At 40.4% G+C, this 13,605-nt stretch overlaps 1 protein-coding gene and 1 pseudogene across 3 annotated transcripts in view; one reads left to right on the forward strand and one right to left on the reverse strand.

Moving 5' to 3' along the window:
• Nucleotides 1–13,605, reverse strand: part of Pwwp2a (PWWP domain containing 2A) — a 40,004-nt gene that overhangs the window by 11,614 nt on the left and 14,785 nt on the right. For 2 of the 3 annotated variants that reach the window (XM_021176729.2, XM_029483523.2), the window contains one exon: nucleotides 663–5,223. In XM_021176729.2, the coding sequence (XP_021032388.1) occupies nucleotides 3,555–5,223 (1,669 nt within the window). In that variant the 3' untranslated portion in view covers nucleotides 663–3,554. Of the gene's footprint in view, nucleotides 1–662; nucleotides 5,224–13,605 lie in introns of those variants that run through there. The other variant, XM_021176730.3, reaches the window with a different exon arrangement.
• Nucleotides 11,750–12,206, forward strand: LOC110304997 (protein phosphatase 1 regulatory subunit 14A pseudogene; annotated as a pseudogene).

Genomic DNA, 13,605 nt, shown 5'->3' on the forward strand with positions numbered 1-13,605 from the left:
TTCACAACTTAAATGGGGGGGGGGGGGGGGAAGACCTAACTAAACGTATACTATAAATTTCTGATTTTCTGATTCTCAATTCAGTCATTCAGTATAAAGGAAAACTGGCCACTTCCCAAATGTCTGAACATGTTTCCTTCAATAACCAACTTTGGATAGTAACAGCCTCTCTTAGTTGAATAAACTCCATACCCTAGATGGATCTAAGCTGATTTAAGTATCAATTCTATGTTGTCTGCCTACAATGTCTTCAGAAAAATTCCTGCTTAGTTCTTGCCCCACATAGTACTAAGCTACAATAATAACAACCATTAACATTTTGTTTCCAGCCATATGTGTTGGTGTATGCCTGTAATACTAGCACAGAAGAGCTCAAGATCAGCCTGGGCTATAAAGGAAGATCCTGCTCCAAAAACTGAAAAAAGGCTGGGCGTGGTGGCACACGCCTTTAATCCCAGAACTCGGGAGGCAGAGGCAGGCGGATTTCTGAGTTCAAAGCCAGCCTGGTCTACAAAGTGAGTTCCAGGACAGCCAGGGTTACACAGAGAAACCCTGTCTCGAAAAACAAAAACAACAAAAAACAAAACAAAACAAAAAAACTGAAAATAAAACAAAACAATAAAAACAAAAATATCAAAACCACTTAGGAGGAAACAGGGATAGATAAAAATCTGTTAATAGAATGCCTGGCTAAAATGAAAAAAGCCTTGATTCGGTCCTCATCATCATAGAAACTGGGTGTGGTGGAATCCCTGCATGAGAGGTGGAGGCAGAAAGATCAGAAGCTGAGGTGGACTGTAGGTAGGCCAGACTGCTATACTGGAAACAAAACACTTGGGGACACACCATTAAATCTGACTTTAGATAGCGAATCCTTTACAGGTCTTCTGTTCTGTGGGAATAAACTAGAATCGAAAACAGCTGATTTCTAAGCTCTACAAAATGAAGAAGGAAACATGAGGCTTTAAATCTCTAAAGACGGCATCCTGACAACTTTCTTATTTGGTTTCTGCCCTTGCTCATCCTTGTCTTTTAGCTACTTTTCTTATATTGGAAATTTGTCTAAGTAAATTCTCTCTGAAAAGAGAAACCAAACCAAACAAGAAGAAAAAAGTCCATTTGGTTTATTATCGTACATAGAGTACCTTTTACCTTCTCAGAGAAAACTCTGTTACAGTAGATATCAAACGGTCACCTTGCTTGGAAAATTCTACTGGGATATCTTTAAAAATAGTATCTCACTATGTGGCCCTGGCTGGTCTAGATAGGATTCCATAGATCAGATCGGCCTCAATCTCAGAGAACATGCTAAGGCTAAAGGCATGTACCAGCACACAGAGCCAAATATACCTTTGTTTATTTTCTGGACAAGAATTCATTATGTGCCCTGGTCAATCTCTAAGTCACCTCTCAAATGATAGGATCACTAGAACACGCCATCACTCCTGGCTGAATGTTATTTATATACTCCACAATCACAGATTTTATTTTCCTATGTAGCTTCTGAAACAGGACAAATGGTTTATGCCATAAAGATACACTGCCAAAGCGTCTGACTGTATTAGCAACACCCACTTTCAAAGTCACAACTACAACAGCCCAGATCACACACTTCAAATTGCTTTTTAGATGACTCTTGCATAAATCAGTTTTTCAAAGGTAAACAAACAAGTACTCTAATCTAAAACAGTTACTCAGAAAACCTAGGGATATTTCCCTCATAAACCCTTCATCACACTGAGCTTTCAGACTGTCATAATCAGATTAGTTTCTGTTTGCAGGAAAGAATATGTATCTTTTTCTTTGTGTGTTTATTAAAATCAAAAAGCATTGACTAAGTTCCCCAGAAGAAATTCTATTTTCTTTCCCAGAAATAATCAGGTATCCAGCTTAAGGAAGTTCATTTCCAAATTTCATTCTCTTTGTTATTATGTAGTAACTAACATATCTCACACTGGATTATTTTAGAAATCCATAAAAGTTTACCTTTTTCTATCTCATGTAAGTACCAACTGAAACTATATCAAATTTAAGAAAACAGAAGGCTTGGAAGCAACTTAATTCTCGAGATCACCTTGCCTCTGCGGGCACTCAGGAGGCAAGAAGCAGGCAAGGCTCTGAGCTTGAAATCAGCCTGGCCAGCCAAAGTGACATAGTGAGACTCTTAAAAAATCACATCTTAGGGACAGGTGGACCGTGTAGAATATGGAGTTAGATTACTAAGCCCACAAAGCAGTGGTATCTGAGGCAGGAGACCAGAGAGCAAACCAACTATAGTTACCTAATTTTTTAAAGCATGACAATTTATCAAAGCTAAAACTGAGGGGAAAAAATGAAAAGCATTCATGAGCAGTTGATAGGAACTAGAGTTCTACCAGATGGCATTACTATAGAGCCTCACTGTACCTCCTGTTATTTGAATTTTATCTATTCTCCAATACATCCCTGACAGGGCAAACAAAAAAATGTTTAACTTCTCATGATTTCTAATCACTATTGCAAAGAAAAATTTCTACTATTTCGAAACTGTTCAAAGCTTTTTGAGAAACACACACAAATAATTTGGATTTAGTTGATTTTATTTACAGCTTTTTTTTTTTACATTTCAATGCATTATACAATCACATTTCTCATTTTCTGACCTGCAAACAGATTACCTTAAATGGAAAATGCTTCTGAAAAACTATCAAATTAGGTACATCCAAAATGCAACAATTACACATGACATTCATTCACAAAGTGTAAATTGCTAGGGTCTGTCCTAAGACTTTAGGAACAGCCAGTCAGGAGAAATCTGACTAACTTCTCACTCAATTATTTATATACCCCAAATAAAATCTATCTAAACTTCCCACCAAATATCTGACAGTTTGTTTTACAACCTCACTGGACAAGAGAGTGCTGACCCAAACCTGTCTAGTCTTAATAGTTTTAATCCCAAATACTGGGCAATGTGTACAGCCTGGTCTATATCTAAACAGCAAGCATACCAATTTGTCATAGCAAGCATCTCAGTGTGTCAAACATCCAATACCAAACTTTTATACCCTTATGTGCATAGAAAGTCTAAGTTTTCACTAGATAAAACAAGTAATCATTGAATATCCACTGTTCCCCAAGCTCCAGCCCTTACTAAAATCCCAAATATGCAACCCATGTCACATGGTGACAGACAATAGTTTATACATGTGGATGTGTGTGTATGGATGTCTAGGTGTGCATACCAAGACATACATACACACACAAACAATAGCTACAAATGGCAATTAACAGTCCCTGCAAAAATTGTTTCATTTGAAGCTATGGCTTCTATGCCTTAGGGTAGTTTTAGATTTTAAAACTGGAAAATATTCCTAAAATCCTACTTAAGAGAAAATTTGAAACATCTTTCAGTTTTCAGCTTCTTAGTGTAAAAATGGCTATATATAACGTATAAAAAGCCAACTGAGTGCAATTTCTCACCAGTTTGGCCAAGCTAGCTGGTGGAAATGATTCCTAACTAGCCAGGGATCTGCAGCAGCTCTAGTGGTTCTGGCCTACCTTACTGTCCATGTTCACGTTTCAAATTGTGTCAACAAAGCCCGCACTTCAGGGGTCAGCTGCTTAGCAGCCTTAGCAGCCTCTGTGATAGCCCTGCGATACAGACCCTTTCTCTTCTTATTAAACCGTAACTGAAAGTTTTCTAGAAAGGGGGAGAGTTGTGAGAGAGCAAGGGAAGATGTGGTTGGAGATGCAAACCATGAGATACGGGCCTCCTGCCGGGCTAAAAGGCCGTTATCTTTCCGGCTTACAGTGATGGTAAGAATACGGGCTGGCCACCATGGGAAACCATATATCTTGGCCCAAACAATGTCCCCTACACATATGGTCCTGCCATCTGGTGTGATACATTTAGAGACATTTTTTGAAAAGATTTTCATTTTCAAAGAATTACGGAGGCTATTCTCTTCCTTTGAAGAGAAGGAAGTAGAAGTGGAAGAGGCAGAAGGTGCGTGCATACAGCCCGGAGGAAAAACGAAGCTCTCAGAAGAGCTACACTCAGAGTTGGAGGATTTCAGATCATCCATGCTATCAATGCTACACACTGAAGCACTGGAAGAGTCAGATTTCTCCTGGTTTAGGGTCAGGTAAACAGATATGCTGCTTTTGCTGCCCTTTGTGCCCAACATCCGCAGTTCCTCCTGCTCACCAGGCACATGCACTCTGCTTGTGTCCTGAACCTCACTGGCGGACTCTTCCGGGCCTTCTGAGGGACTCTGTTTTTCTGAAGGGGCCTCACCTGCTGAGCGGGTGGAGGTGCTTCGAGACTGCGGCTTAGGCGCCAGTTTGCCACTCCGAATTTTCTCCAGTCCCGTCTTCAGAGAAGAGTCATTTTCTTCGTTCCTGTACCTTTGTGGTTTTAACCGCACTCGGGGTGGGAGAGAACCTGAGCTGGGACTCTGATACCGGCGTGTGAAGTGGACTTTCGCGTGGGTGGTTTTGGACGTGGAGGTTTCACTTTGCTTCTTCTGTGCCTTTTCTTTGGCAATTTTCAATACTTCCCGAGCTTTCGCGTGATCCATGTTCTTGCTCTGGAGCACTTTCTTGGTATTTAACTGAGCTTTTGACGTATTTGCCTGAGCAGAAACCTTGACTACTCTGGCCCTGCTGTGAGTGATACTGGAAACCCTCACCACAGCATTCCTTCTCTGGCTTTCGTTTTGGTTTTTCCCATCCACTTTATGGTCAGTTTTCAGTTTTTTGTTCACAGTAGCTACACTGTCATTTCTCCGTTTTTTATCTTCATACCTAGAAGAGTCACTGCTACCTTTCCTAATTTCCTTCTTTTCTGCAACAACACTGTTTTTACACTTATCACACAGGACTTGCCTGGGCCGTAGCTTAATCGCATTCATTATTGAAGTGGGTTCTTCCCTGTACATTTTTCGTTTGGGTCGCTTAATTTTCCGAGGCGGCGGCTGAGGTATTGATTGGTTATATGTGTCCCTGATAAACAAGGGGGGAGGATAAGGTGCTCCTTCATGGAAGAGAGGAGGTGGCTTAGAAGTCCACAGGTGCTCAGGAGGAGGGACTGGAGAGAGGTCATCGGGAACAGCACCGTTCACTTCCTGCTTGACTTCTATCCCTTCTTGGAATGTGGTACTTTGGAGCTGCATGGCGTCCGGTTTGTCCTTATATTCCCTTTTGGGAAATACTGTCACAGGGATCCCATGGGGCCCAAACCTTTGAAGGAAATGGAAGAACAAAAGGAAGCTAGTGAGTTGATATCTGTAACTCAACTTCTTAAATGTAAACAACTTAATAAGCATCTATACAAGGATCTAAAATATACTACTGCTGTCTCCAAAGTAACAAAATTCTCCACTTCTTTTGATTCTACATTTAGAGAAACTACAAATAACCCAAATAAATGGTTACGCTAGGCAGTACCAGAGTGGCTTTACTTAAAATGGATCTGTTATCAGACAGATTAATATGAGATGCCATGTGGTATTAAACTCACTGAACCATGCACATTTTCCAGTAAATGCACCCATATATTAGATGTCATCATTTTCCTCTGGTCATAATACCTCTCAAAAGCTTAATAAAAGCCAGGGTGGTAGTACCTGTTGGTAATCTCTGCACTCGAGGCTAAGGCAGGAACACCTAAAGTTCCAGGTCAGTTTAAACAGCACAGAATTCAGATGTTCAAAGTATTTCCAATGCTGACAAGGCAGAGCTGCGTGGTTTCAAAGTTTGTTTTTTATTACTTTGTATATACTGGTGTTTTGGCTCTATGAATATCGTCTATATATACCATGAGTACAGTATCTTCAGAAGCCAGAAGAGAATCCCCCAGACTGGAGTTACAGATTATTGTGATCTGCTATGTTGGTGCTGGTGACTGAACCCAGGTCCAGAAGAGCAGTTTGTGCTCCTAACTGATGACTCATCCCTTCAGTGTCCCTGAGTTTCACTTTTTAAAACCACAAACTACATTCAGAAATCATTTCAGTTGGGCAGACTGGCGAGTATCTGCAGTGGCACTACCCAGGAGGGTGTGACAAAGGATTGAGTTCAAACCAACTTGTACAACACAGCCAAGGTCTCTTGTCTCAAAGAGAGAAAGCAAAGAAAAGAATAAAAGAAAAGCAGTATTTTCAAGTGTAATCCAATTTCAAACCAGTCGTATAGCCAGTATGCATGTATAAATAGATCCCAGCTTCAGTAGGAAGGAGAATGAGCAGAAAATAAGAACTGTTTCTCAGACAAACCTGGAAATGTAACTGGCTTAATGTAACTTGGTTGAAATAAAGAAACTTTCAGTTAAATTTGCTGTTTTTATTGCATTGTCATAAAACCAAAACCATATTCCAAGTATCTCAGTGTATGTCAGCATGCAAATTTTAAAAAACACTGAGACAACAGCATCTAGCATAAGACAATGCTAATGCCAGTTTTATAAGGCAAAGTTACAGAGAACCAATGATCAGCAGCAGACTATCAGGTCATGAAGAACCCTGTAAATTAGAAGAAAATGTTTTCTATATGTCAGTTTTTTAAAAGAACAAGTGTTTGGGTTTTTTGCTCATTTGTTTCTGTGTTTTATGTTCTTGTCCTCTTAAATGTTCTCCAAAAGATTCAGAATAACTTTTTAAAAATAAATCTTTAGCCAGTCGTGGTGGCTCATGCCTTTAATCTTAAAATCAGGAGGCAGAGACAGGAGGATTTTTGTGAGTTCAAGGCTAGCCTGATCTATGTATCAAGTTCTAGGACAGCCAAGGCTATTGAGAAAGATTCTATATCAAAAACAAAAAAAAAAAAAACGCTGGGCTGTGGATCCCAGCACTCCGGAGGCAGAGGCAGGCGGATTTCTGAGTTCGAGGACAGCCTGGACTACAAAGTGAGTTCCAGGGCAGCAGGGCTATACAGAGAAACCCTGTCTCAAAAAATCAAAACAAACAAACAAACAAACAAACACGATAGGATCCTCTCATTATCCTCGCTAAAAACTAATAAATCTTTAGGCTGGAGAATTTAAGACATAATAATCTGAATGATTTTGTTTACTTTTTAAAATTATGTTTCACTACGTATTCTAAGCTAGCTTAGAAACTGCTATGTAGTATAGTACCAGTTGGTCTCAAACTCAAATCCTCCTGCCTCTGCCTCACAAATCCTGGAATGACAGGCATGCCCCACCACGCCCAGTCGATCTACAGTGAAGTTCTCAGAGCTCTTACCAAGTGTAAATTTTAGTTTTGCATGTATAAAATAAAAGGTTAGTTCCCAGCTCATGGATTCAGGTAATCCTCAACAAAATCATCAACAAATATTAGGCACACATTTTCCTTCATTGAAATAGTTTTAGTCTTTACTTACATCTAGATTGAATTTTTAAATGTTTATGTTTGTTTTCACTGGAGGGTGGAGGCAATGCACGTTGCTTGTTGGAGTCTGAGGAGGACAGGTGTCAGATACCCTGGAGCTGGAGCAGTGCAAGTTTTAAGCAGCCTAAGGTGGGCTTTACGGAACCAAATGCAGGTCCTCTGGAACAGCAGTAAGTACTTTTTTTTTTTTTTTGGGGGGGGGGGGTTGGGTTCTTTGTTTTTTTGAGACAGGGTTTCTCTGTATAGCCCTGGCTGTCCTCGAACTCAGAAATCAGAAAGCCTGCCTCTGCCTTCCGAGTGCTGGGATTAAAGGCGTGCGCCACCACGCCTGGTGTCTTAGTCAGGGTTTCTATTCCTGCACAAACATCATGACCAAGAAGCAAGTTGGGGAGGAAAGGGTTTATTTGGCTTACACTTCCATGCTGCTGTTCATCACCAAAGGAAGTCAGGACTGGAACTCAAGCAGGTCAGGGAGCAGGAGCTGATGCAGAGGCCATGGAGGGATGTTCTTTACTGGCTTGCCTCCCCTGGCTTGCTCACCTGGCTAGCAGTAAGTACTCTTAAATCACTAAAACATCTCCCTGACCCCGAAAATTTATAATTACAAAATCACCCCCATGGAACCAGAAAAATAAATCACTTTAAGAAAAGCAGGACCACACAGTCTCACGCATCTCAATCATCATGTTGCCACCTAACATGGACAGTGAGACACTAGCTATGAAACTAGTTTCAACGGTTATACTATGATTAAATCAAAATCCATGTATAAAAACCAGTCAGGGGCTGGTGAGATGGCTCAGTGGGTAAGAGCACCCGACTGCTCTTCCGAAGGTCCAGAGTTCAACTCCCAGCAACCACATGGTGGCTCACAACCATCCGTAAGGAGACCTGGCGCCCTCTTCTGGAGTGTCTGAAGACAGCTACAGTGTACTTACATATAATAAATAAATAAATCTTAAAAAAAAAAAAAAAAAAAAACCAGTCAGAGTGACACTCATAACTACAGTCTGTTTCCTGTACGTATAGATTACCAGACATGAGTATTTCTTCTTGGGAGGTGAAGCAGGATGATTAGGAATTCAAGGTCAGTCTCAAGATACCTGAGACCCACTTCCCCGCACAGACATATACATATTTTTAACTAAACCTAAGTTTGAAAGCCATTAACCTAAGATACCAAACGGTTAGCTAGCAAGCAGCACTAAGCTAGGCAGTGGCATACACTTTTAGTCCCAGCAGGATCAAGGCTGAAGCCGGCCTGGAACACCTAGTTCCTAGTTCCCTAGAAACTAGTGAGATCCTGTGTTGATAAGCAAAGAATTGGGTATCTGAACTTTCCATAAGCATGGTTGCTTAGGTTTTTTCTAAAGCAGACATTTATCCTACATCAATGCCCAACAAGGAGCAACCTCAGCAGAGGGAAAGGAGCAAGGGTGCAAACGAAAGGTGGAATGGAATCTCTTGCATGAGCTTCTTCTCCATGTGTAGCACAGCACTTGTGACCAATTCTAACCCATCCCATCTTTAGTCCCTAATTACCACAGAAAGATTCTGACAAGCACAGCTGAGTGGCAGAGTGTGTGCTAGGCCCAAGGGATTCAGTATTCTCTTCTGCTCAAACAAACAAAAATTTCTGCCAGACATGATGGTATATGGTGGGCTGAGATAGAAGAATCTAAATTCCAAGACCTCTTAGGCTATATTGCAAGTTTCTATCCACTCCACCACCTCCACCTCCACCACCACCACCCACACCCACACACTCACGCACACACGTTATGGCTCGCTGCTTGCCTTGGCATACCTGGCATAGATCCCCAGCACCACACAAAATAATTAATAAAAATAAAAATAAAAATAATTTGTGAGAGAAAAGTAGATAAAGATCCAAGAGACCTCTGTACTGACTTTACACTTCCTGTGGCTACAATTATTTTCAAATTGTTTTCAAAACTGACTCTTTTGAACAACTAGCAGGTACCAAAGTTAAAGGAGGAAATGAAGATTGGTGTTTAACACTTTTTTTGGTCAGGACTAGAGGCATCAGTGAAGAAGCACAGTCTAGGAGTTTGGGGATGTAGTTCAGTTGTTAAAGGGCTTCTGTAGCATGATCAAAGCCTTGGGGTCAAGTCCCAGCAATGCAAATGCTGGGCATGGCGAAATGTACTTGGCTTATATTAGTAATCCTAGCATCCTTGGGAAGTGAAGGCAGGAGGGTCCAAAGTTCATAAAGACTGTCAAACAAACCAATAAACAAACAAATCCCTATCACTTCTGGGAGTAACGACGTGTGTCAAAGCTCTATGAGCTGTGAATGGCAGCGCACCAATTACCCCAGACTAGGTCATGCAGAAGCAGGAAGATCTGGGGTCTGAATGGGCTACATAGTAAGACCCTGTCTCCAAAATCCAAAAACAGGAAATGGTTTATTTCATTCTAAGTTCTGGATCCCATTTAAGATTACTCATGATTCTGCTCATAATTTCTAGTACTGCTAATCAATCTTATACTTACAATCTTATTCCTTCCTGGATTAAGCTCAGAAACATCAAAATTACTTTTCTGGAAAATACTTGAAACCTAACTGAAATGTTTACCAACAACTATCTATTTTAAGACAGGTATATATCTGGATTTATTTTTATAATTTTGAGTTTTTTAAGGCTGAGTATTGTGCCCCAGATTTACCTGGAACTCACCATGTAGCGCAAGCTGGCTTTTAACACATGGGACTTCTCAGTGTTGATTGAATTACAGGCATGTGTCACAACTGGTTCCTCTTGTACTTCTAATGCTTACCTCTGATTCCAAGAGTTCAGTTTATTCCTTTTAATGATCTGTATGAATTGATTGCAGTGCTGATCTGTATGAATTTACCAGCACCCTCAATCAACTCATTTCTGACCTCAAATTAATTATTTTCCCTCTGCTTAGAGCACTTCAGCAGAGTACAACGAATTCTCCTTTGCTCCCCTCCAATTTTTTGCCAAGAAGTAAATGTAGGGATTCTTTTAAAAGTTATTCACAAAAATACAAAAATGCAAAGGTATTATAATCTATAGGCAAGCAAAGGAGTTGGAAGAAACTAATCACAGAGAAAAGATCAAGAAAGTTGAAAGAGTCCAAGCACTCTGGATGTAGCAAACTACCTTTGCAGCAGAGAGCTCAACGGAAGGCAAAAATGAAGTCCCTCCTACAACAGGAAAAAAGTCTAACCATTTAGAAAATAATATCCAGATTTATTTTATTTCAAGCAGATGTGTTCAGATCCTACCTCTTCAGGTACTGAGAAGATACCTTAGTCAGTAAACTAAAACTGCAGAAACATGAAGACCTGAGGTCACTATCTAGCTCCACAGCAAACCCTGGGTGTGATGGTATGTGCATAATCCAAACTCAGGAGGAAACAGCTACATCCCTGGAGCTAGTCAACCTGCTAATCTAGCCTAATCAGTGGGTCTTGGGTCCAGTGAAACCCTGTCCCAAAAGACAAGACAGGGAAAAAAGATAAAAATAATAAAGACAAGGTCAACAGTTCCTGAGAGTAACATCTGAGGGTGACCTCTGGCCCCAACAAATATGCTCCTTCTCACACACACACACACACACACACACACACAAAACAGTCTTGGAAAGTGTGAAGCAAGCTTGTTTTGCTTTAAAATTCTTTGTAAGATTTTGGTTCGGTCAATATTTAATCAGGACAAGTGAAATTAATTCATTAGTACCTAAATGCAATAGAAAATTTTACCAACAAAATTATATTCATTCCCTTTAAAACAGAATTACCAGTTAGATATAGAAGCGCATGCCTGAATCCTAGGACTTAGGAAGCTACATGAAGCCTGTCTCAGAAAAACGAAAGCACAACATCATAATTCATGTCACTTCGCTACACAGTGTGGGCCTCAAGGAGGTACTCAAATCCACTTCTAGGATTTCTGAAGTACAGCAGCCTCACATACCTAGCTGACTTTCCAGCTTCAGTGGCCCACATAATATTTTTGTTACAGTATATTGTCCTAGTTATGACAAATTTTTACTTTCTCAAATGTAAAACTTTTTGTTAATATATTGATTATAGTTTTAGGCTAGACATGGTACACATGCCTATAATAAAATCCCAAAATTTGTGAGGTAGAATCAAGAGGCTCAGGTTGGGGTTAGAGAGCTGACTCAGTGGTTAAGAGCATTATTGCTCTTCTAAGAGGACCTGAATCTCAGTCTCAGCTCCCATGTTAAAGGACTCAACCTCCTGTTAACTACAGCTCCAGGAGATCCTACAGATTTGGCCTTAGTGGGCACCTACTCACACAGCAACACACAACTACAGGGCTAAAAAATAGAGATGAGGGATCGAGGGTCACAAGGGAATGGCAGCACAGCAGCTGGGCAAGTGAATGCAGAGCAAGCTGGAGTGGGGGAGCAAGGCAGTAGTAGGCACCACCAGGCTGCAGCAACAGCAAGTGCACAAGTTACTATCAAGTACAACCAACGGAAGCTGCATTACAGGCTGGACGTGGAAAAGTGGATGAACAGACACCAGGAGTAGCTGCTGTTCCATGGCAGAATCAGATATGCCAGATGAGGTCAATATTGATGAACTGTTGGAATTAGACAGTCAAGAGGAAAGATGCAAAATCCAGGGGCTCTTGGAGTACTACACAAATTCCACAGAGGACATCATCCAGGAGCTGCTGGCCAAGCTGCAAGGCCTGCATAAGCAGCCATAGCCCAGCCTCTCAAATAACCACAGCCTGAGTCCCTGCAAGGACTAGACACACACACTGCCCCACCTTGACTGTTGCCTGTACCTCTCCACTCCCAACCCCCCCCCAATCCATATTGTTATTTAATGGCTCTGTAACAGTGTTATTTGTATTTAATGGTTCTTTATCAGAAAAAAAAAAGAAAAGCGCGCGTAAACACACACACACACACATTAGCTACATGACCTCAGGACCAACTTGTGCTAACTAGACTCCATCTCAGCAGTAGTAGTAATAATTAATAATAATAATAGTGATAATGATGATGATAATAATTAACCCTAAGTAACCTTTAACTTCCAGAGAAGTCTAGGGAATAGAAAATTATAAGCTAGCACATTTTAGGATTCTGTGCATCATCTCAGTTTGCTCACAGAACAACTTTACAGTACAGCAAATGTTTATCAACAGATCCAAAGGTCTTTAGATTTTTTTGTAAAAATGAAATGCAAGGATCATAAAGCTTTAAACTGATGTTCAATAATCAGTTTAGCATTTTTGCATTTGTGGATCTGTATGTTTAATAAATATCTGCAACCTAATATAGTATGAAATTAAGTAAGTTATTAAGATTTATGAAAACCACTTGTAGGATCACTGTGAAATATAATTAGCATTGAGTGATTGAAATAATAATTAGAGGGACTAAGTGTAACTTAATGATGAGGCCCTGTTTGTCAACATCCCCCAAAACACATAAGTGCTTTATTTAGAGCTGTATCTACAAACTTTGTGATTTTTTTTTAAAGATTTATTTATTTATTTATTATATGTAAGTACACTGTAGCTGTCTTCAGACACTCCAGAAGAGGGAGTCAGATCTCATTACGGATGGTTGTGAGCCACCATGTGGTTGCTGGGATTTGAACTCCGGAACTTCAGAAGAACAGTCGGGTGCTCTTACCCACTGAGCCATCTCACCAGCCCCCAAACTTTGTGATTTTTAAGATTTGAGAGTATATAAAAATTAGTTTGTACATAACATCTCACTATGTAACCTAAGCTTACTTTGAGGAATGCTGGAATTACAGGCATCTGCCACCTAAAACTCTGTGCTGTTGAAGTAGGGAAGAATTACTAGCTTAGTCAGTGCCCAACACAGAATCATGCTGATTAAGTTACACTTAATAGCGACAACTATGAAGACAAATCTATTCAACCTCAAATTAGCTATTCACCAAAGGGTTTTAAATCACAAAAACCTGACTTTTGGGTCACTATCCCAAAACAACAAATCAAACTTCTAAGTATACAGAGGGAAAAAAGCCAATTTATATGAGCTTCAGTTTCAGGCATCCACAGTGTGGTAGTTTGAATAATAATGGCCCCACAGGCTCATATAGGTATGGCCTTGTTGGAGGAAGTGCGTTGATGAGGGGTGGGCTTTGAGGTTTCAAGAGCCCATCAGGCCCCCCATGATTCTCTCTACCTCATGATCTGGATGTAGCTTTCAGCTACTG

Source organism: Mus caroli, unplaced genomic scaffold, assembly GCF_978045245.1.
Source record: "Mus caroli unplaced genomic scaffold, Mus_caroli_1 scaffold_13, whole genome shotgun sequence".
In the NCBI taxonomy this organism is placed as follows: Eukaryota; Metazoa; Chordata; class Mammalia; order Rodentia; family Muridae; genus Mus; species Mus caroli.